The following is a 22,061-nucleotide window of genomic DNA, read 5'->3' as shown; positions in this document are numbered from 1 at the left end:
TAGAGTCACCAGTTAACCTAACCTGCATGTCTTTGGACTGTGGGGGAAACCGGAGCACCTGGAGGAAACCCACGCAGACACGGGGAGAACATGCAAACTCCACACAGAAAGGCCCTCGCCGGCCCCGGGGCTCGAACCCAAGACCTTCTTGCTGTGAGGCGACAGCGCTAACCACTACACCACCATGCCGCCCCTGTCTAGTCATGTTGTCATAAAATATATTGTATTTTATGCCAAAGAATACATCCAATGGTGGATGTATTAAGTACAGTATTTTTCATATTTTTTAAGAAAACGGGGATCCTATAGTTCAAAAACTTGACGTGATAGAGAAAAACTGAGATCAGTTTTGGATTCCGCACCCAAAAATTAGTTAAAAACAGCTGTCAGACCTAACTCAACAAAAATTGTGTTCGTGATACTTTTTTGTAAAGATATTCCCATTCATTTTGCCATAGAGGTTGGAATGCATCCAGTAGGGGGCGATGAGATTACTTTCCCTCCCTATAGGTGAAAAATAAATCTTCTATCGATATCGAAAGTATCGAGTATCGGACCATCGCGGTGTCGCGTGCAGATCAATCTGGTAGAAAGCGTCTGACAAATATCGACATTCCAGACCAGCAGCGAGGGAGGCGGTTTAACAAGTGGCAAACCTGGTTTAACTGGAGGTAATAGCGATGTAGTGAAATATCTAAAAACTGTTACTAGAGGATTGTGTTTGTATTACAGTTTAACATCTTAATTCAGTCTCTTTAGTACACAGCGTTAGCATTTAGTCTCTCAAGCTAGCTGAAAGAAGGGAGGTTGGTAACGCGAGCTAACCAAGATAGCTAGCTAACTACAAGAGTTAGCATGTTTTTTTTTTTAAACAAAGACGTGTATTTATTTATTTATTTACACTACCGTTCAAAAGTTTGGGGTCACCCAGACAATTTTGTGTTTTCCATGAAAAGTCACACTTTTATTTCCCACCATAAGTTGTAAAATGAATAGAAAATATAGTCAAGCCATTTTTCTGGCCATTTTGAGCATTTAATCGACCCCACAAATGTGATGCTCCAGAAACTCAATCTGCTCAAAGGAAGGTCAGTTTTATAGCTTCTCTAAAGAGCTCAACTGTTTTCAGCTGTGCTAACATGATTGTACAAGGGTTTTCTAATCATCCATTAGCCTTCTGAGGCAATGAGCAAACACATTGTACCATTAGAACACTGGAGTGAGAGTTGCTGGAAATGGGCCTCTATACACCTATGGAGATATTTGCACCAAAAACCAGACATTTGCAGCTAGAATAGTCATTTAGCACATTAGCAATGTATAGAGTGGATTTCTGATTAGTTTAAAGTGATCTTCATTGAAAAGAACAGTGCTTTTCTTTCAAAAATAAGGACATTTCAAAGTGACCCCAAACTTTTGCACGGTAGTGTATTTATTTATTTATTTAAATTTGTGTGTGAATAAACCCCGTTATCTAAATTAACTTTTCTGCCAGCTAGTGACTGCTAACTGGTCTGACACCTCAGAGGCTCTGAGCTCTTTGCTCAGGTGTGTAATGAGGCAGCAACTTGTTTAAGGGTTGTTTTACAATCAGGGTCCGCAAGCTAAAAATCACATTTAACACTTATTGTCTTCAATATCAAAAGGCTTGACTAAATAAACTCGGTTGTTTATTGTAGCCCTGTGATAGCTCTATTTACCATGCAAAAAAAAATGTGGTGATAACGTTATTTTTGGTGAATGTATGGCAGTATATGTCATATTTAGCAAAATTACTCGTGTCATTTAGAAAAAGTGCTTTTTTGACCAAAAGGGATGCACTTAAATCATTCTTTATACCATAAAACACATATTTGGTTCCATATCACTGGAAACATAGTTAAGTTTTAATGTTGAATGCCAGTAAGTTTTCAGACTATTTTGATCAAATTAGTATGTAATTGTGTCCAAAAAAGTCCTCTCCGAGACAGCTAATTTTTCAATATAAAATAACATATCTAAAATGATTATTTTCATCCTAAAATGTGGTCAAGATATTGGGACATAAATATTAGAGACAACTAACACAAAGCTTACAGCCTTATATTTAAAGTGCTGATGACACGTTTTTGACATCTTTGGCGATGTTTTATAACATAAAAAGTAATTCCCGATGATCCATGTATTAATTCACGAAGGCACCTATTTTACAAGTTATGATAAAAAACGCGGCTATTTGGGCAAATTTGACGGGGCTGCAGCACCCAGGAGACGAAAGAGGAGGAGGAGCTATATGACGTCAGCGAAAGAACCTTCCTCCTAACTTACCAGTTTGTTGTTGATGCAGCAGGTGTTCAGTTTATCATTATTAGTATTTTTATTAGACATTATTATATATATATATATATATATATATATATATATATATATTATAGTTATTATGCCTTCGTGTTGTGTTGCCGGCTTTTGCTCCAAAACCCACAAGGATGGGGTAAGTTCATTCAAGTTTCCCAGAGATCCCGAGCTGCATGCGAAGTGGGTGAAGCAAGTCAGGCGCACTCGTGACAAGTGGGAGCCCTCACCAACATCCGTCCTGTGCGCTGAACACTTCGATTTGGATTGTTTTGACACCCTTCCCAGCTTAAAAGAATCTCTTGGGTGTTCAGTTCAGCACAAACGTGTGTTACTACCATCAGCAGTGCCTACAGTATTCCGGAGGGGGTCTACTAGTAGCTATGCCGGATCCAGCAGTCGCCTGGGACAAGGCGACTCCTCCAAAGATGGTCCTCCTGTCAGAACGTGTTGAGAAACGACATAAGATAAAGGTACGTAGAGCTATAGAGTGCTCCGACATGATGCTAAAAATAGTAAACATGCAGTCTGCGCAGCCATCTTGGAAGTGACTCGCTCCAGAGCACTCATAGAGTACACATCATAGAGTACACATTCATGATAATCATAAATGTAATCATAAAGTCGGCGTGATATCAGTCATGTATTTGCTTGTGAAAGCTTGCGGCTTTCATGTAACTGCCGCCTAGCAACGAGAGGCAAAGGGTAAAGAGGGTAGACTATCATAGATTCTATTCGGAAGAGATCAATACATGATTGCTTAAAAATGAGGTATTTTAACAATTTGCATCTGTTTTGTGATCATCGTGACACTTGTGTGTTATATAGAACTGTATGTCTTATCAGCACATCGAGGATCTTCCACCGGAGGCTTTAGCAAGTACTCGTACCCTTTGTCATGCGTTGTTAGGGAATGGTAGCAAGTACCCCGATGACCGACTTCAAGAATATGTAGAAAAAATTTAGAAATTATACTTTCCAAAAGTCATTTGAGCTTAGTGTATTGCATTTCCATTTATATTGTAGGTTCTTGCTGATGTTTTTGCGGAGTATGACGCAGCTGCTGAATCAGAAGCTGCAGAGTTTGTATGTACTAGTTGTGAACATTCACATTATTATCAATCTCATTTATTTAAAATCAGATAAAATCGTGCCATCATGATCACTGCTTAAAGTACCAGTATTTGGTTGTTGAAGAGCTAGCACTAGAAAGTTCACCGGCGTTTTCATGCGCCATTTCTATTGAGTAGAACAGCCAGTGAACCGCAGCGTGTTCTTCCGCTGACGTCACAGCATGGCCGCGAGCCACGGACCCAGTTTTCTTGCGCTGTGCAATTAAAAGTTGGATATTCGCGTAACAACAGCTTCTTTTCACGTAATTATAACAGAAATCTAACATGTTTGCCATGTTGTATAGTTTATTTAAGAAATTGCATAGAGTCATGTTCGTGTCATCAGCACTTTAAAAGCACTATGGAAGTAGTGGATTCTGAATTGTCAAAAAAAAAAAAGTCCTCTCCGAGAATCACTTCATTTGTTTCTCCCACCTTATAGCAGATTACACAAAACTACCATACACACACGTCAAAAAATTACCTGAAATCTGTTCTTTAACTTGTCCTTCACTTAAAAACTGGTACAAGAACCAGTTTGAATCAATTTGAATTTTGGACCCCTGTGACACAAACTTTGTACCCTGATTGTAAAACAACCCTTATATTTCTCTCACAAACAAACATTTCAGTTACCGAAATACCAGACACATCAGGTTGATGTTAGATTAAAATAAATAGAGCAACATACATACATTTAAAAACACTTTAATAGCCTAAATGCACTACCATATACATTTTCAGTGGTGCTTGAAAGTTTGTGAACCCTTTAGAAGTTTCTATATTTCTGCATAAATATGACCTAAAACATCATCAGATTTTCACACAAGTCCTAAAAGTAGATAAAGAGAACCCAGTTAAACAAATGAGACAAAAATATTATACTTGGTCATTTATTTATTGAGGAAAATGATCCAATATTATATATCTGTGAGTGGCAAAAGTATGTGAACGTCTAGGATTAGCAGTTAATTTGAAGGTGAAATTAGAGTCAGGTGTTTTCAATCAACGGGATGACGATCAGGTGTGAGTGGGCACCCTGTTTTATTTAAAGAACAGGGATCTATCAAAGTCTGATCTTCACAACACATGTTTGTGGAAGTGTATCATGGCACGAACAAAGGAGATTTCTGAGGACCTCAGAAAAAGCGCTGTTGATGCACATCAGGCTGGAAAAGGTTACAGAACCATCTCTAAAGAGTTTGGACTCCACCAATCCACAGTCAGACAGATTGTGTACAAATGGAGGAAATTCAAGACCATTGTGATCCTCACCAGGAGTGGTCGACCAACAAAGATCACTCCAAGAACAAGGCGTGTAATAGTCAGGTGAGGTCACAAAGGACCCCAGGGTAACTTCTAAGCAACTGAAGGCCTCTCTCACATTGGCTAATGTTAATGTTCATGAGTCCACCATCAGGAGAACACTGAACAACAATGGTGTGCATGGCAGGGTTGCAAGGAGAAAGCCACTGCTCTCCAAAAAGAACATTGCTGCTCATCTGCAGTTTGCTAAAGATCATGTGGACAAGCCAGAAGGCTATTGGAAAAATATTTTGTGGACGGATGAGACCAAAATAGAACTTTTTGGTTTAAATGAGAAGCGTTATGTTTGGAGAAAGGAAAGCACTGCATTCCAGCATAAGAACCTGATCCCATCTGTGAAACATGGTGGTGGTAGTATCATGGTTTGGGCCTGTTTTGCTGCATCTGGGCCAGGGCGGCTTGCCATCATTGATGGAACAATGAATTCTGAATTATACCAGCGAATTCTAAAGGAAAATGTCAGGACATCTGTCCATGAACTGAATCTCAAGAGAAGGTGGGTCATGCAGCAAGACAATGACCCTAAGCACACAAGTCATTCTACCAAAGAATGGTTAAAGAAGAATAAAGTTAATGTTTTGGAATGGCCAAGTCAAAGTCCTGACCTTAATCCAATCAAAATGTTGTGGAAGGACCTGAAACGAGCAGTTTATGTGAGGAAACCCACCAACATCCCAGAGTTGAAGCTGTTCTGTATGGAGGAATGGGCTAAAATTCCTCCAAGCCGGTGTGCAGGACTGATCAACAGTTACCGCAAACGTTTAGTTGCAGTTATTGCTGCACAAGGGGGTCACACCAGATACTGAAAGCAAAGGTTCACATACTTTTGCCACTCACAGATATGTAATATTGGATCATTTTCCTCAATAAATAAATGACCAAGTATAATATTTTTGGTCTCATTTGTTTAACCGGGTTCTCTTTATTTGCTTTTAGGACTTGTGTGAAAATCTGATGATGTTTTAGGTCATATTTATGCAGAAATATAGAAAATTCTAAAGGGTTCACAAACTTTCAAGCACCGCTGTACCCATGTTTAATATTGTGTTTTTGTTATTAAAATGTTCACCAACCAGCTGAAGGTGGGTTTTGTTACCCCTGCAGGTTTCTGTCGGCCTTAGTTTTTGGTTCACCACAAAGTACGTGCTTGTGCTTTAAGTGTGAGTTTGCCAATAAAATAGTGAGTATAGTTGTTTTTACAATATTTTGTGGTCAAGCTTCTTTCATGCTGACTCCATAATATGGTGTATTGCAGCACAGTTTCAGTCTTTAGGAATGACAAAGTGAAACTACTCCATGTTATGTGGACCCTCCTGCCTGTTGTTTGAGCTTGTTTCCTGTCTTGTAAATCGTGCGCCCTTTAATAATGTGATTCCTGCTAACGTATGAAATATTAAAAGGTCACAGCTGAGCCGTAAGTAAAATGCACGTCACACTATTTAAAATTCTCATACAGTGTAGATGTCTTACAGATGCTAAAATGTAATGATTAGTTTTATGCTTTTTTTTTTAATTCAGAATCATGAAGTATTAATTCTGACAATTAATGCCAACTACTGAAGTGAGCACCAGAAAGTTCTTGTCAATAATAGTCTTTCACTGCTTTCTGAAGACCTTTTGAAATCATAAGTCGAAAGCACGGTTTTTTTGGAGCAGATTTTATGCCTATTAAAATGTCTCCATCATCTCCTCTTGTTTTGATCAGGCTGCTTGCTCATTTAATGACATTGGGCCTGTGCTGCCCTTTAGTTTAAAGCACTGGACTATTTAAGATGAGACAATCTGTCTTTTGTTGTGCGTGTTGTGTTGAAACAGGGGGTGGACGCCTGAGGCACAGAAGGATCCAGAACATCAGCTTGGTGAAAGGGCTTTCTTGTGAAGTAGAACATAACTGATGAGCCCAGAGATTTCAGAGAATCATAGCCGTATTTAACCAATCTCTTCCAGTATCCCGCGTGTTTGATGTGAGCAACAATAACAGCATTGTGTTAAAATAGACACGGGAAAAAAAGTCTTAGGAAAAAATGCTTTTGGTCCAGTCTACTTCTGGTAATTGTCCATTAGCTTGATTACAGCCAGTCATGTGTTAAGAATGAATAGTTTCTCTGGTTTAGTTGCTGCCTCATTTTTATTCAAATAGCCGATTAATTTCTAATATCGGCATCTGTAATCTCTGCTTTCCTGCAGATTCAGAAGCATGAGTGGCAGGAACCGGTCAGGTGCTTCAGCCAGCCAGGTGCGCCGTGCATCATCCTTCTCCAGTCAGCCATCCCGCGTGCTGATAGTTGACACGTCGCCACCTTGGTGGTCAGAGACACGTTCTGTCGTGTGTGAGGCCCTTGAGAACTTCCTCTCTCTGGCAAGCAGTCTGGAGGGACCCAGTCGAGTACCTCTCCTCAGCCTCTATGCAGTAAACCTGCAGCAGGAGTGTCTGCTGCCGTTTGTGGTGAGAGAAAGGTTGTGTGTGTTTTGGTTGATGATGAGATGAGCTGGTGAGTGGGAGATGTATCCTTGGTAATGACATTTGTAATTTCATCTTATTTACATACGTGTCAAAAGTTACAAACCCAGAGATGCCTACTAGAACGGATTGGCCGTATTTTGTACGGAAAAGTTACGTAAATACGATGTTACAGCAAACAGTGTTATTCTGTACGGAATTATTATAAAGTCTTAAAAAATTCCAGTGAGTTGTTTTTAAATATCCAAGCGACTTTTTCAATCCATGCGCAATTCACGGCTAGGCTATTTATTTTTACGACAACCACACATGCTGTGTGTGACATGCGCAGATTCCGCACATTTGTTCGCGCTATTTTCGATACGGTAGAATGGCCGTGCATTACACCCAGTCAAAAGGGCAATGGATACACGCACTGCAAACTGTGTAGAACTGACATTAACATCACTCATGGTGGTCGCGATGACTGCACGCGGCATGTCAACTACAAAAAAAAAAACCTATGGAGTATGCTGAAATGGCGAGTCAGGCGGAAAGTAAATCTGGGGGTATCCAGCAGTTTTTTACGAAATCTGTGGATGAAAAGACACGGAACGTGACACGTGCTGAAGCGGTGATGGTTGACCTGTGCTTGGAGTTGAACTTGCCGATTAGTGCCATGAAATGCGAGTTAAACTTATTCAGTTTCTTTTTACATGTCTGATTTTTATTCACTGAAATATCAAACACTGGCTGTACTTCTTCAATTCAAAGTCTTTTCAGTGTTGCAAGTGCAAATGTACATGTAGTATGATCAAAAACAGAATATTATGATTAGTGCTGTTGGGATTGTGGCAAAAAATTGATCATTCCACTGTTTTAAATACAATTATAAATGTCATTTTATTCAATGTCTCTTCTGAAGCATTATGCTGAAGTATTTATATATTGGGACATTAAGATAATGTCAGACTCTCTTTGGCATGAAATAATTTTTTATTTTATTTTATTAGAATCCGTTAACAGGTAGAACATTTTGCCAGGCAATATAATATAATACTTTTGAGGAGTTACATTCAATACCAATGATTGGCAGTCAACCGTAATGTCTGCAAACAGGGAACACTATTGTATTTATAAAAATGTGATATATTGTATGCTCTAGAAATTTGTTGAGTGGAAATTCAGTTGATGGCTGCTCGTGATTTGTTTATTCAATTCACACAAAACAGTTCTTTTTAATAATTTAAATGTTAAACATATTGGTATATACACCTCTTTATAATGGAAATGCGCATAAATTAATGTTACTGAAAGTCATTCCAAAATACTGAAATTCAAAATTTGGGGTAGGAATCTCTGCAAACCACAAAGTTTAACCGTTTTATCTAAACCCAGGGGTGGGTAATACGATGGTTTGTAGCATCCATCCATCCATTATCTGTAGCCGCTTTATCCTGTTCTACAGGGTCACAGGCAAGCTGGAGCCTATCCCAGCTGACTACGGGCGAAAGGCGGGGTACACCCTGGACAAGTCGCCAGGTCATCACAGGGCTGACACATAGACACAGACAACCATTCACACTCACATTCACACCTACGGTCAATTTAGAGTCACCAGTTAACCTAACCTGCATGTCTTTGGACTGTGGGGGAAACCGGAGCACCCGGAGGAAACCCACGCGGACACGGGGAGAACATGCAAACTCCGCACAGAAAGGCCCTCGCCGGCCACGGGGCTCGAACCTGGACCTTCTTGCCATGAGGCGGCAGCGCTAACCACTACACCACCGTGCCGCCTAGTTTATACCATATAACTGTTAAAAACTTGAATCTGAGTGGTTAGAAGGTGTTGATTAATTTTCTATAACAGCATAGCTTAGGCAGTCGTGTGGTTGTAATTGAAATACATTTTAATGTTATCGTTTCTATAGTAACAACTCATTAACAGGGACTTCTATCCACTTTACTAATAAACTGATTGGTATTTAACAAAGAAAAAATGTTTAATCATTGATATGATAAAGCTTTCTGTAAGGGGAACTTAATATTTGTGCACAATCTCCAGTGTCAGCACTTTGTATCAGACAGTAAAGGGAGATGCCTCGGGACGGAGGGTTTTGCTGTTTCTGGTATCTCTGTTACATGACCAGCTCTATTTCATTTTCCTTTTGAAGTTCAAGAGAGATTAAAGAAAGCGCTGATGAGGGAAGGATTGTATATAAATGCCATAACAGCCTATTTCACAGACATTTCAGTGAATAAGTACAAATATATAATTGAAAGGTTTATATAACTTTTGGCATTTGAATCTGAACTGCATTTCGTCTGAAAAACAAACACGGTACACAGTAAAGTTGTAACCCTTTTGTTCAAACCAAAAAAAACACTAAACTTATGGTTTTGTCATCTGTCCTTTTGTGTAATTTATACTTTGATTAAACTGTGTGTGCTCAGTCTATCAACTATCAGTTTCTTTTCCAAACATTTTAATGGAAAAATAACCATGGAGTAAATTATCTACTTCATTCACCTTTATTGCACCTGTGACTGAGTCCGTAACACGCCTACATGCATACGATACATTAACCCATTCGAGTTCAAAACTACGGGGGCGTGTTATGCTGTGCAGTCACGTGACATGACTGTTTTTGATAGACTGCATGAACCTATAGCCATGTGCTCCTTAAAGTTGCACAGTCTCACCTCATTATCATTCTGTGTGCGTTTTTGTATGACCGCTAGTAGTGCTGTTACACTCAGTTTCAAAAAAATCAGAGTCCTCTTTAAAATGTTTAACTGCAGATAAGATGATGTACATGCCAAAAATGAAACCTAATATTGAATTTTTTTAACCTTTGAAAGGTGGGCAGAGCTTTCCCCTGCTAGCCCATTGATACGAGCCGCCCCTGATCAAAAGCGTAGCAATTATTGTCACTTTCCTGTGGTGTAAGAGGAATAAAACACTTTGAGGGATATGTTATTTCCCAGCTGGGAGGTCCGTATGGTGAAATACCGTGACCGAGGTCTTGAAAGTACTGAGCGAGGCCCTCTAGGCCGAGGTCAGTATTCAAGGCCGAGGTCACGGTATTTCACCATACGGACCGACCTTAAGCTGGTAAATAATATATATATATTTTTTTTTCTTTACCAAATTCTAACAGAAAACGAGAGCGCCCGAAAGGGAAAACCGAGCCGAGCCGCCATTTTGAATCCTCATTCACGGCTGTAATGCAAATGGCTTCCTCCTCGGTATACAAGTGCTCTTCCATGGCGGGGAAAAAAGCTACATTTTGCTGCCTATGTCGTCCCCTATTTATACAAATAGGAGTCATTCAGGATTCAGCCATGTTTTTGCTCGGCGTTAGCAACAGTTAGAGGTTTTTAGCTTTCTCCTGAAATGTTTTCTTTTATTTCTTCTTCCTCAGGGTAGTAAAACTCGCTTTCGCTGTGAGCACTGTCGTTATCGCTATCCATGCTGTAAAATTAATGCAATTCTCCTGAGAAATGCTGGCAAAAATTTATAAGATTTTTGATAAATCTTATAAAAAAAAAGATAAATGTTGACAAAAAATGCTACTGTTTGTTGTTGTGAACGAGCGAGTCGCCAGGGGTCCGTAACCAGGGTCCGTAACGTAGGATACGGACCCGCTCGCCAGCCAATCAGAGTGCAGGATTTGATGGAAACCGGACCGCGAAAAAAAATGCTGTTATTTAACAGTTATTTGCTGAAGGCAAGGTGAATATCAGGGAATAATAACCTCAACTTCATCTCGGTTATTATTCACCGATATTCACTGAGCCTGACGTGGATAATTGTTTTAGTATAAATACACAGGTGATTATTTTTTAAAAATCGCATTAAAAATAATGTATTGCAAACTTCAAAAGCAGCATGCAAATGTAATGTGCGCAGACTTGTGTATCTATGCCGATTCAGATAAAATACTTTGTTTTGAAATCAGTAAAATAAATCACATTTCCACCTTACCTTTGAATAGTTTTAAACCAAACTTTGGCGCATCTTTAGTGCTTTAAGGAACAGCATTTTCTTTAATACTTTGTAATTTTTCCTCACTTACGGTGACAAAGCGATTGGCAGCCATTTTGCTGAGTCACTCAACGTGATCAGAGGTGGACAAAGTACCCAACTTCATTACTGTTGTACCGTCAATTTTTTTACTTAAATTAAAGTAGTGAAGTACTTGCTTTTAAAAATACTTAAGTACTAAAAGTACATTTTCTGTCAACGCATCGTTGTATTATTGCCACAACGCTTACAAAACCTAACGCCTCTGAAGCAACCGACTGGATTATTTTGTGAATTCACAAAATGAACACATGCTGTGCCATCATGGTGGTTTAACGTTAAGCTAGCTAGTCAGTGAAACTCCACCCGACATGCTAGCAAACTCTTTTCAAACTTGAAATCATATTGGGTAGCTTATGTCACGAGAAAAGAGATTTCTACATTCTGTTTATTTGGCAAGATTATGCTAAAACATATTTCTGAAAGGTCTTCAGATAAGTTAACGTTATTCATGTTAGCGTAGCTTCGTTTTTACATGCTAACTAACAGTGTCCAAGTTAACGAGCTATGTGTAAACATCAGCCATGGAAAAGGCGACGGCAACTTGGCGGGCAAATCCATAGAAAGTCATTTGACTAACCAGACTGCATTGCTATTGCAACGTTATCGCTAGCTCTAAACGCACAGACAACTTTTATCGCAAGCTTTCTCTTGGAATAAAATGTTTACAGACCTCAATATGCTTCCGCAGGTCGGACGGCGAGTTTTTGTAGGCCGTGATGTGGTTCGTTTTAAGGAAACAAAGCAAACATTTAAAACGAAATGAATCTTTAATCCTTTCAGAAAACTGAAACATGGGTTCTAGGTAAAGCCATGGGTGCGTGCGTTCTCCAGAAGAACCGCCTCCTTCCATTCTGCCGTCAACTGATCGTGTTCAAATAATGCTGCGGAGAAATCATTGAATTGATTTTATACAGTCTATGGACGTGACGTGACCCTAGTGATTACTGATAGACTGTCTCAGTGCCACCTGCTAAAAAACCAATCACATTTTAGAAAAGAAAAGAAAAAAACATCCACTTTCAAAGCTGCTTCATAGTAACGAGTAACGAGGACCTTGATAGAAATGTAGTGGAGTAAAAAGTACGATATTTGTCTTTCAAACGTAGTGAAGTTAAAGTCATAAGTTTAAAAAAAAAAAAGTACAGATACTCAAAAAGTGTACTTAACTACAGTACTCAAGTAAATGTACTTCATTACTGTCCACCTCTGGAGGTGATTATCGAGAAACAGTCCGAATCTCTCGACCAATCAGCATTTGCGATTTCCTGTAATCGCCTCCGTATTTATACTAATGGAAAATAAGCACTTGTGGTGGTAATTAAATTTTGTGAGTGGTATTACATCACTGCAGCATTGATTATTTTCACATAACAACATGTCCCTGTCATGGTTTTTTTTTTTTTTTCCCCCTCATCTCATAATTGCATCACTAAAAGTAATTCTAAGCATTGTGGGTATCATCTGTACTCTTTTATAATACTGACCAATTTTATTGTTACCTGTGAACAGAAATCTTACGAGCTTAAAGGAACAGTCCACCATACTTCCATAATGAAATATGCTCTTATCTGAATTGAGACGAGCTGCTCCGTACCTCTCCGAGCTTTGCGCGACCTCCCAGTCAGTCAGACGCACTGTCACTCCTGTTAGCAATGTAGCTAGGCTCAGTATAGCCAACGGTATTTTTTGGGGCTGTAGTTAGATGCGACCAAACTCTTCTGTGTTTTTCCTGTTTACATAGGTTTATATGACCAGTGACAGGAAACAAGTTCAGTTACACAAATTGAAACGTAGCGATTTTCTATGCTATGGAAAGTCCGCACTATAATGACAGGCGTACAAATATCAATGTGCTGCTGAAGTGTGCAGAAGGTGTTAGTACGCCTGTCATTATAGTGCGGACTTTCCATAGCATAGAAAATCGCTACGTTTCAATTTGTGTAACTGAACTTGTTTCATGTCACTGGTCATATAAACCTATGTAAACAGGAAAAACGCGGAAGAGTTTGGTCGCATCTAACTACAGCCCCAAAAAATACCGTTGGCCATACTGAGCCTAGCCACATTGCTAACAGGAGTGACAGCGCGTCTGACTGCGTCTGACTGACTGGGAGGTCGCACAAAGCTCGGAGAGGTACGGAGCAGCTCGTCTCAATTCAGATAAGAGCATATTTCATTATGGAAGTACGGTGGACTGTTCCTTTAAATCTGGACATTAAATTACATTTTGTTCATTTTTCCTACAGCCCCCACGTTAATTAAAGGATTTTTGAAAATCTTATTGATGCCATTCTTCATGGCTTTCATGCCACACGAGTGTTTTTCTGACATTAACAAACCCGAATATTCATGTCTCATGAAATATCATGCTACAATATTTTGGCACATGTCATCATGTCCCCCCGTTTTGGTTTCTCCATTCTGTACCCTGGCAGCAGGTGAAGGGGAATCTTGTGCGTTTGCATTCATGTGTGGAGGAGCTGCGCTGTCTGCCTACGGAGGGCTGTACACGGCCACAGGTCGAGCTCCTTAAACAGGCAGTGCTGGACAGCCTGCAGCAGTACAAACACTACACCCACCATGCAAATCTGGGGAACAAGCTCCACAGTGGCTCTGTAGAGGTAAGAACATGGCACATTTCTTCAGTGTCGATGGATTGGTAAGCATTTTTATGATTTTTGCATGTTCCAGTTTCTCCAGCCTCGCTCGAACCAAATGAATATTTCAGTTGGAGACCGGAGCCTTCGCCTCATGTCTAAAGTGCTTTCAGTGTCCTCATCAGTGGGAACCACCCATCGAGCTCCATGAAGATAATCCCACTCACTTTTTCAGGGCACCCGCATTCATATTTAAATCCCCTGCTGATGGAATGTGGCACTGATTTAACCCCTGTTATCAATCCTTAATGAAGCCATCAGCATTCTGACACAAACCACATGGCCTGCTGTTTCCTCTCTGCACTCCACAGGCCACACTTAAATGTTTTCCATGCAGGAAGCAAAGCAGAGGACAAGTGCTTTAATCAGATTGTTCTGATATTTATTTTGACCTTAATGGGATTTAATATTACATTTGTGCTTGATGCGTCAATTATTTTAGACAGCTGTAATAGAATAAGAATGACTTGCAATCCAAACAGAGATGCTTCTCTGTTAGAGGGTTTTGTAGGCTACTCCAGCTGCGTGCTCTGTATAACAGGGTTGGACATGAGGCAGAGTTGAGGACCTTCTTGTGCTCTCATCAGTCTAGGACCAATGCGCTTTTTACCCTAAATGAACAGATTATACAGAAACTGTATGAAAGTATCTGCAAAATATGTCATTATTCATAAGATAACCCCGGCTACAAATGTTTCTTTTGCTATTTTATAGCTTTTATAAAAACCGTTTCAGAACCCATATAAAGCAAATGATCAACATTTTGGATTGGTGGTTCTCAAATCTGTGGTCAGAAACCCTTCAGGAGTTAAAAAATAAAAATCTCCGGCGACCTTTACGATCATTGGTCCAAAAAAATCTTAGCTTATAGTAACTGAATAATAACTGCAATAATTTTGGTAACTGTTAATAATGACTAATGTAATTTTAGTTAATAATAATAATAAAATTGGGGTGGCACGGTGGTGTAGTGGTTAGCGCTGTCGCCCCACAGCAAGAAGGTCCGGGTTCGAGCCCCGTGGCCGGCGAGGGCCTTTCTGTGCGGAGTTTGCATGTTCTCCGTGTGGGTTTGCTCCGGTTTCCCCCACAGTCCAAAGACATGCAGGTTAGGTTAACTGGTGACTCTAAATTGAGCGTAGGTGTGAATGTGAGTGTGAATGGTTGTGTGTCTGTGTGTCAGCCCTGTGATGACCTGGCGACTTGTCCAGGGTGTACCCCGCCTTTCGCCCGTAGTCAGCTGGGATAGGCTCCAGCTTGCCTGCGACCCTGTAGAAGGATAAAGCGGCTACAGATAATGAGATGAGGTTTTTTTTTTTTGTTATTCTACAGATCTTGATCTTTTGATACCAAAAACAGATTTCCAAATAATGGTTTATTATTCCTTGATGAGGTTATAATCAGAATTGTGTGTTTGAAGGTGACAGTACTGAGCAGTGAGCCGGGCCGGGCTGTAGTCAGACAGCTGGAACAGGGCCTGAAGGACTCCGACCTGGTCAGTCTGCGACAGCTGTTGGTCATCCATATCGCCGTGGAACAGAACCTTACAGACAGAGAGCCAGCCTGGAGCCCAGAGTCCTGCTCTACAGAGGGCACGGAGCAGCCAGGCGGTCAGCATCTGTTCACTTTAGCACTGTCAGTTTACAAGCGTTGGGCATTTTTAGTAAAGCCTTTCAACAAAGCCTTTCAATATTAAGGAATTATTATTTAGTCAAAATTGACTTCTGGTATATTGTACACATTGTGTGCTTTGTATACAGTATATTATTTTATCCACATTCACTGGATATGAGCAATCGCACGTTCTGATTGGCTACTCTATTAGGCTATCAGTAGAGGAAAACAAAATGGCGGCGCATGTTGCTGAACCAGGGCGGCATGGTGGTGTAGTGGTTAGCGCTGTTGCCTCACAGCAAGAAGGTCCGGGTTCGAGCCCCGTGGCCGGCGAGGGCCTTTCTGTGCGGAGTTTGCATGTTCTCCCCGTGTCCGCGTGGGTTTCCTCCGGGTGCTCCGGTTTCCCCCACAGTCCAAAGACATGCAGGTTAGGTTAACTGGTGACTCTAAATTGACCGTAGGTGTGAATGTGAGTGTGAATGGTTGTCTGTGTCTATGTGTCAGTCCTGTGATGACCTGGCGACTTGTCCAGGGTGTACCCCGCCTTTTGCCCGTAGTCAGCTGGGATAGGCTCCAGCTTGCCCGCGACCCTGTAGAACAGGATAAAGCGGCTACAGATAATGAAATGAGATGAGTATTTGATGGTAAGAACGTATCTTTTTTTTTTTTTTTCAAGTATTATAGCATTTTTCACAAATTGCTCCTGTCATTTCACTGGTTTGTTTACATTCTAAGCGGAAATGATTTTGTCAGACATTTTGTATAAAGTTTTTATCAAATTTGCAAAAAAAAAGCTCTGTTGCTCAAAATCCAGTGAATTTGGATGGAATAAAAGTTATTCCACTCAATATCATACATGGCTTATAGCCCACTCGGCGCTCTCAGCTCATATATAACTCAATTTCGTGGAATTCAAGCAGCAATTAACCTAATCAGTGTATTACATTTTTACAGATCCCTTTTAATTCTTTTTTTTCTTTTCGTTTTTTATTCACAACCCAAAACAGAATTAGGTGAACTTCTAATCACTTCTAAACAGAAGTCTAATCCCTCTGTACATGTTTACTACATGCTTCCAATTAAGATTTACCATAGCATTGAATTAAAAAAAAAAAAAAAGGGTGTGTGTGTGTGCATATATATATAATATGGGTCTGTCTCAGAAACTGGTCTCTCATTTGGGACATTATGGTCAAAAAATACATTTTCTAATTTTACTTTTTTTTTGTTGTTTGCATTTACCTAACACTCGATGTTTCTTTTGTCATGTTTAATAAGAATAAAGATAGCATCTTGCTTTATCTGGCCTCCACTGTGGAACATTTTTTTGATTACAATTCAAATGCTTTTGTAAAATTGATTTTCATATAAAATAACTACATCATGAAGAATTAAAGCCCCTCCTTCACAGATGAGTGAAAATATTGAATAAATTTCCTCTTTTTGATTGCTTGGGTTAAAAATGCCAAGTTATGATGACTGAATTGATTATTCACTTAAATATGAATAATATGATACATTTTGGGTATTTGATATGGCGAAATAGGACACAATGGAAAAATCAAGAACACACCGGAAAGATGAGAATAACGGCGCTGGTAAAAGAACAGCGACTGTACCGGCTGAAGGTTGCGCGGGTCTCTGCTGCGGCACGCGAGCAACGGGACATCACTACCGCACCGGACTGAGTGCGAGACGGGGGCGGGGCAACATGACTGGTCGTAGATTCTATCAAGAGTTCAATCTAAATTGACCATGGTTGCAAAATATTGGCCAAAAACACGCAAACACTACGAAATATGAAAGTAAGATGAAAAAGAAACATTCTATTGCCTTATACTGCAAGACTAAAACAAAATAAAACTGTCAAAACTCGCCTTTTCAGTGATAACGTCCGAACAGATCACCCGCGTAACAGAGAGCCCGCAAATGGAAGCACGATCAACTTCTAACTGTTGGAGTGGAAAATTCCATTCTACACATGCAAATTGTTAATGTGTGTCCTTCCCCGCACACAAATAACACGCTACGGTAAAAAATAGACCACAACTCATTTTATAGCTCAGAAATTCATACAAGACCAGCTACCATCGTAACACATTCTGTAAGAAACATATTCTATACCTAACTTTCAGCTTTCGTTTTAAAAAACAAAATCGCAGATTTATAACTACATTTTTATATGGCGTAGTGATTTTAAGTTACTACTTTTGGTGAGGTAATGACCTTGACCCTGAGGCTTTCCGTTTAGATCAAAACCCACGATCGTATTGGTTTTGGGTTTGCGGAAAATGGAGTTACGACGGCGATCAAATATTTTGCATGATGTTTTATTACGGTTATGATTATTCTGTGAGCGCACCAATCCTTAGGTGTATAAAGTTACAAGTTAAAATACAATTAGTGATAACTGTAGACTTTTCAGTGGACTACAACCTTTTTAAGGGAATGTGATGTAGTCGACCATTTATCATGTCCCAGATCAAGCCGCCATTTTTCCACAAATTTGCAGAATTTTTGCCAAATTCTGAATAGAGTCTTCACATCTGTATTATTTCTTTCATCATTTTATTTCAAATTAAAACCAACATCACCATTCAAAACCGTATAGTTTATTGACTGTGAGTATATTTAGTGGGGGACCCCCACAGTACCCAGTTTCTGAGACAGACCCATTATATGTGTGTGTGTGTGTGTGTGTGTGTGTGTATGTATGTACAGTGGTGCTTGAAAGTTTGTGAACCCTTGAGAAATTTCTATATTTCTGCATAAATACGACCTAAAACATCATCAGATTTTCACACAATTCCTAAAAGTAGATAAAGAGAACCCAGTTACACAAAGGAGACAAAAATATTATACTTGGTCATTTATTTATTGAGGAAAATTATCCAATATTACATATCTGTGAGTGGCAAAAGTATGTGAACGTCTAGGATTAGCAGTTAATTTGAAGGTGAAATTAGAGTCAGGTGTTTTCAATCAATGGGATGACAATCAGGTGTGAGTGGGCACCCTGTTTTATTTAAAGAACAGGGATCTATCAAAGTCTGATCTTCACAGCACATGTTTGTGGAAGTGTATCATGGCACGAACAAAGGAGATTTGTGAGGACCTCAGAAAAAGTGTTGTTGATGCTCATCAGGCTGGAAAAGGTTACAAAACCATCTCTAAAGAGTTTGGACTCCACCAATCCACAGTCAGACAGATTGTGTACAAATGGAGGAAATTCAAGACCATTGTTACCCTCCCCAGGAGTGGTCGACCAATAAAGATCACTCCAAGAACAAGGCGTGTAATAGTCGGCGAGGTCACAAAGGACCCCAGGGTAACTTCTAAGCAACTGAAGCCCTCTCTCACATTGGCTAATGTTAATGTTCATGAGTCCACCATCAGGAGAACACTGAACAACAATGGTGTGCATGGCAGGGTTGCAAGGAGAAAGCCACTGCTCTCCAAAAAGAACATTGCTGCTCATCTGCAGTTTGCTAAAGATCACGTGGACAAGCCAGAAGGCTATTGGAAAAATGTTTTGTGGACGGATGAGACCAAAATAGAACTTTTTGGTTTAAATGAGAAGCGTTATGTTTGGAGAAAGGAAAACACTGCATTCCAGCATAAGAACCTTATCCCATCTGTGAAACATGGTGGTGGTAGTATCATGGTTTGGGCCTGTTTTGCTGCATCTGGGCCAGGACGGCTTGCCATCATTGATGGAACAATGAATTCTGAATTATACCAGCGAATTCTAAAGGAAGATGTCAAGACATCTGTCCATGAACTGAATCTCAAGAGAAGGTGGGTCATGCAGCAAGACAATGACCCTAAGCACACAAGTCGTTCTACCAAAGAATGGTTAAAGAAGAATAAAGTTAATGTTTTGGAATGGCCAAGTCAAAGTCCTGACCTTAATCCAATCGAAATGCTGTGGAAGGACCTGAAGTGAGCAGTTCATGTGAGGAAACCCACCAACATCCCAGAGTTGAAGCTGTTCTGTACGGAGGAATGGGCTAAAATTCCTCCAAGCCGGTGTGCAGGACTGATCAACAGTTACTGCAAACGTTTAGTTGCAGTTATTGCTGCACAAGGGGGTCACACCAGATACTGAAAGCAAAGGTTCACATACTTTTGCCACTCAGATATGTACTATTGGATCATTTTCCTTAATAAATAAATGGCCAAGTATAATATTTTTGTCTCATTTGTTTAACTGGGTTCTCTTTATCTACTTTTAGGACTTGTGTGAAAATCTGATGATGTTTTAGGTCATATTTATGCAGAAATATAGACAATTCTAAAGGGTTCACAAACTTTCAAGCACCACTGTATATGTGTGTGTGTATATGACCACACAACACGCATACGTTTAATTTTTCTACCTGACCCTTTTATTCAGTATGTCTTACAAGAAGTGAAAGCAGCAGAAGGCAGAACAATACAAAATACTTGAAGAATCTGAAAGGACTCATAACCTGAAAGACTAAAGCTGGCTTTTGCAAGTGCAATTACAAAGTGCATCTGAGTGAGTTGATCAGTACTTGTAGTGTGTGGCACGCCATTAACACGGCTGTGTTTCATCATCACAAAGCCCAGGAGTGCTTGAACATTACGCAAGTCAGAAATTTGGTTAGTGTTTGGTTCATTAGTGCATGCCTTATCCCAGATTTGTGAATCTCTCTCATGGTCTCAGAGATGTCTGATCCTTAAAAAGTCAGCCAAGCTGCAAATTGCATAACCACTGATAAAAAAAAAAAAAGACAAATTACTTACTTCAGAGAATTTCTTTTTTATCAACATCAGCAAGAAGAGTGAAACGTTGTGTAAATGACAAAATCTCAGTCCATTTCTTGTGAGACAAATAGACAGAGACTGAGGTAATCCGAGTTGAAAAACATAAAGCATGTCAAATTATTAAAAGGACAGTTACATAAGTGTGGTTTACTTTAAAGATGGGTGTGCCATGGTCTTTCAGTCTCAACTCCATGATTATTCTGACTGCATCGCTCCCAGTCAGTTTAGCTGCTTAACGTGGCACTGTTCCAAAAGAAGGAGTCAGACGGTGCACGAATTTGTAAGACGTTGATGGGGATTATAGTTGAGTGTGTTCTCAAGTGTTCTGTGATTCTGAATTCACTTTTGCTAGACACACACTCAGCCACAGATTCATGCTGACCTCCAGAGCCCAGACCCATTAACAGTGTAAGACTGCTGGAAAGGGAGCCAGAACCCCTCCTTCAAATACATCCTGTTTTTCTCCTTTCAGCAGACAGACTTGAACATGACAGCCTCATGATCAGGGTTGTGGAAGGTGTTTTGTAAAAGAGGAAGGAAATATGAAAGTGTGTGCATGTGTCCACTATAAATAATAGAAAATTTGTGCAGAAGGCTTTTTGATACAGTATTCATTCCTGTAGCACAGATTAACCAGAAAGTGTGGATTATTCTGTACTAAAGTTTAGATTTATATCATTTATAGCCATTTTTATCACCAGTCTCTAAATCTTTAGGCTCATCAGAGGTTTGGTTTTAAACTCGATAGACGACATCTTTTATCCCACGAAGCCTCGGAGCAGTACAAACCCTACTGGTGAACTTTTGATGCAGTGTCATGAGCTTTAAAGTGCATATCACGGGTAAATTCAGGAGCAAGATCAGTACAATTCTCCTATTTTATATTAAACTTTGGTCAAATATCTGTAACATTCTGCATTTTTTTTACCTTGCGCAATACCAGAAAAATTCAGTTGAAATCAAGCCATTTGAGGTGAATTGGTCCGCCTCTGAAAAAACTTGGCGTTTGGATTTCCCGGCAAACATTGATTTTCGTGACGTCGCGTGCGGGACGCCTCCCTCTGAATCCTACGTCAGCGCTGGTTTGTTTATGAGAAAACGACCTGGTGGTTTTCTGCAAATTTCTTCAACGTTGTCACGTAATTATTAAAATGGTTAACAGATGTATCGTAGGAGGGTGTAGCAACACCAATCTTGATGGGATTAGTACTCATCGTTTCCCAAAAGACCGGACAATGAGAGAGAAATGGGAGCGCTTGGTCTACACAGGCTGTGCACTGAAACCGTGCAAAGCTCTCGCAGCCTGCTGGCGCTTCCGCAGGTGACGTCACGAATCTGGCTCCAGACTCCCTTGGGATTTTTCCAGACGCGTTTTGGTATTTTATTTTTTTCTGCTGTAGACAGATGGCCTTGTGCAAAATTACCCTTCTGGATGAGTGTGTAAAGGGACATACTTTCAGATAAAAAAAACACAAAATTGGTCCAGAATATGCACTTTAAACTCTGTGCATTGATCATGATTCTGGAGTCAATCTGCATTGCAATACTCCTAAGCAATACCAAGAGGATTCAATGGCCCACTCAGTGACTACATTATCGTGACATTACTGTTAGATGCATATTCAGTGAGTGCATGTACTAATAATTCATATGCTTCATTTATGCACAAAGAGAGAACTTCTGGCATTCGGCACTCTAAT

At 39.9% G+C, this 22,061-nt stretch overlaps 1 protein-coding gene across 1 annotated transcript in view; it reads left to right on the top strand.

The window, feature by feature from the left end:
• The first annotated feature begins 581 nt into the window (after positions 1-581).
• m1ap (meiosis 1 associated protein) overlaps positions 582-22,061 on the top strand; it is a 66,003-nt gene continuing 44,523 nt past the window's right edge. Inside the window, exons 1-4 of the mRNA XM_060919557.1 lie at positions 582-671; positions 6,957-7,215; positions 13,738-13,923; positions 15,377-15,566. Coding sequence (XP_060775540.1) covers positions 6,967-7,215; positions 13,738-13,923; positions 15,377-15,566 — 625 coding nt within the window. The 5' untranslated portion in view covers positions 582-671; positions 6,957-6,966. The remainder of the gene's footprint in view (positions 672-6,956; positions 7,216-13,737; positions 13,924-15,376; positions 15,567-22,061) is intronic.

This window comes from Neoarius graeffei, chromosome 1 (genome assembly GCF_027579695.1).
Source record: "Neoarius graeffei isolate fNeoGra1 chromosome 1, fNeoGra1.pri, whole genome shotgun sequence".
Taxonomy (NCBI): Eukaryota; Metazoa; Chordata; class Actinopteri; order Siluriformes; family Ariidae; genus Neoarius; species Neoarius graeffei.
The sequence above is the reverse complement of the archived record's forward strand: the minus strand, read 5'-3'. Positions and strand labels throughout refer to the sequence as shown.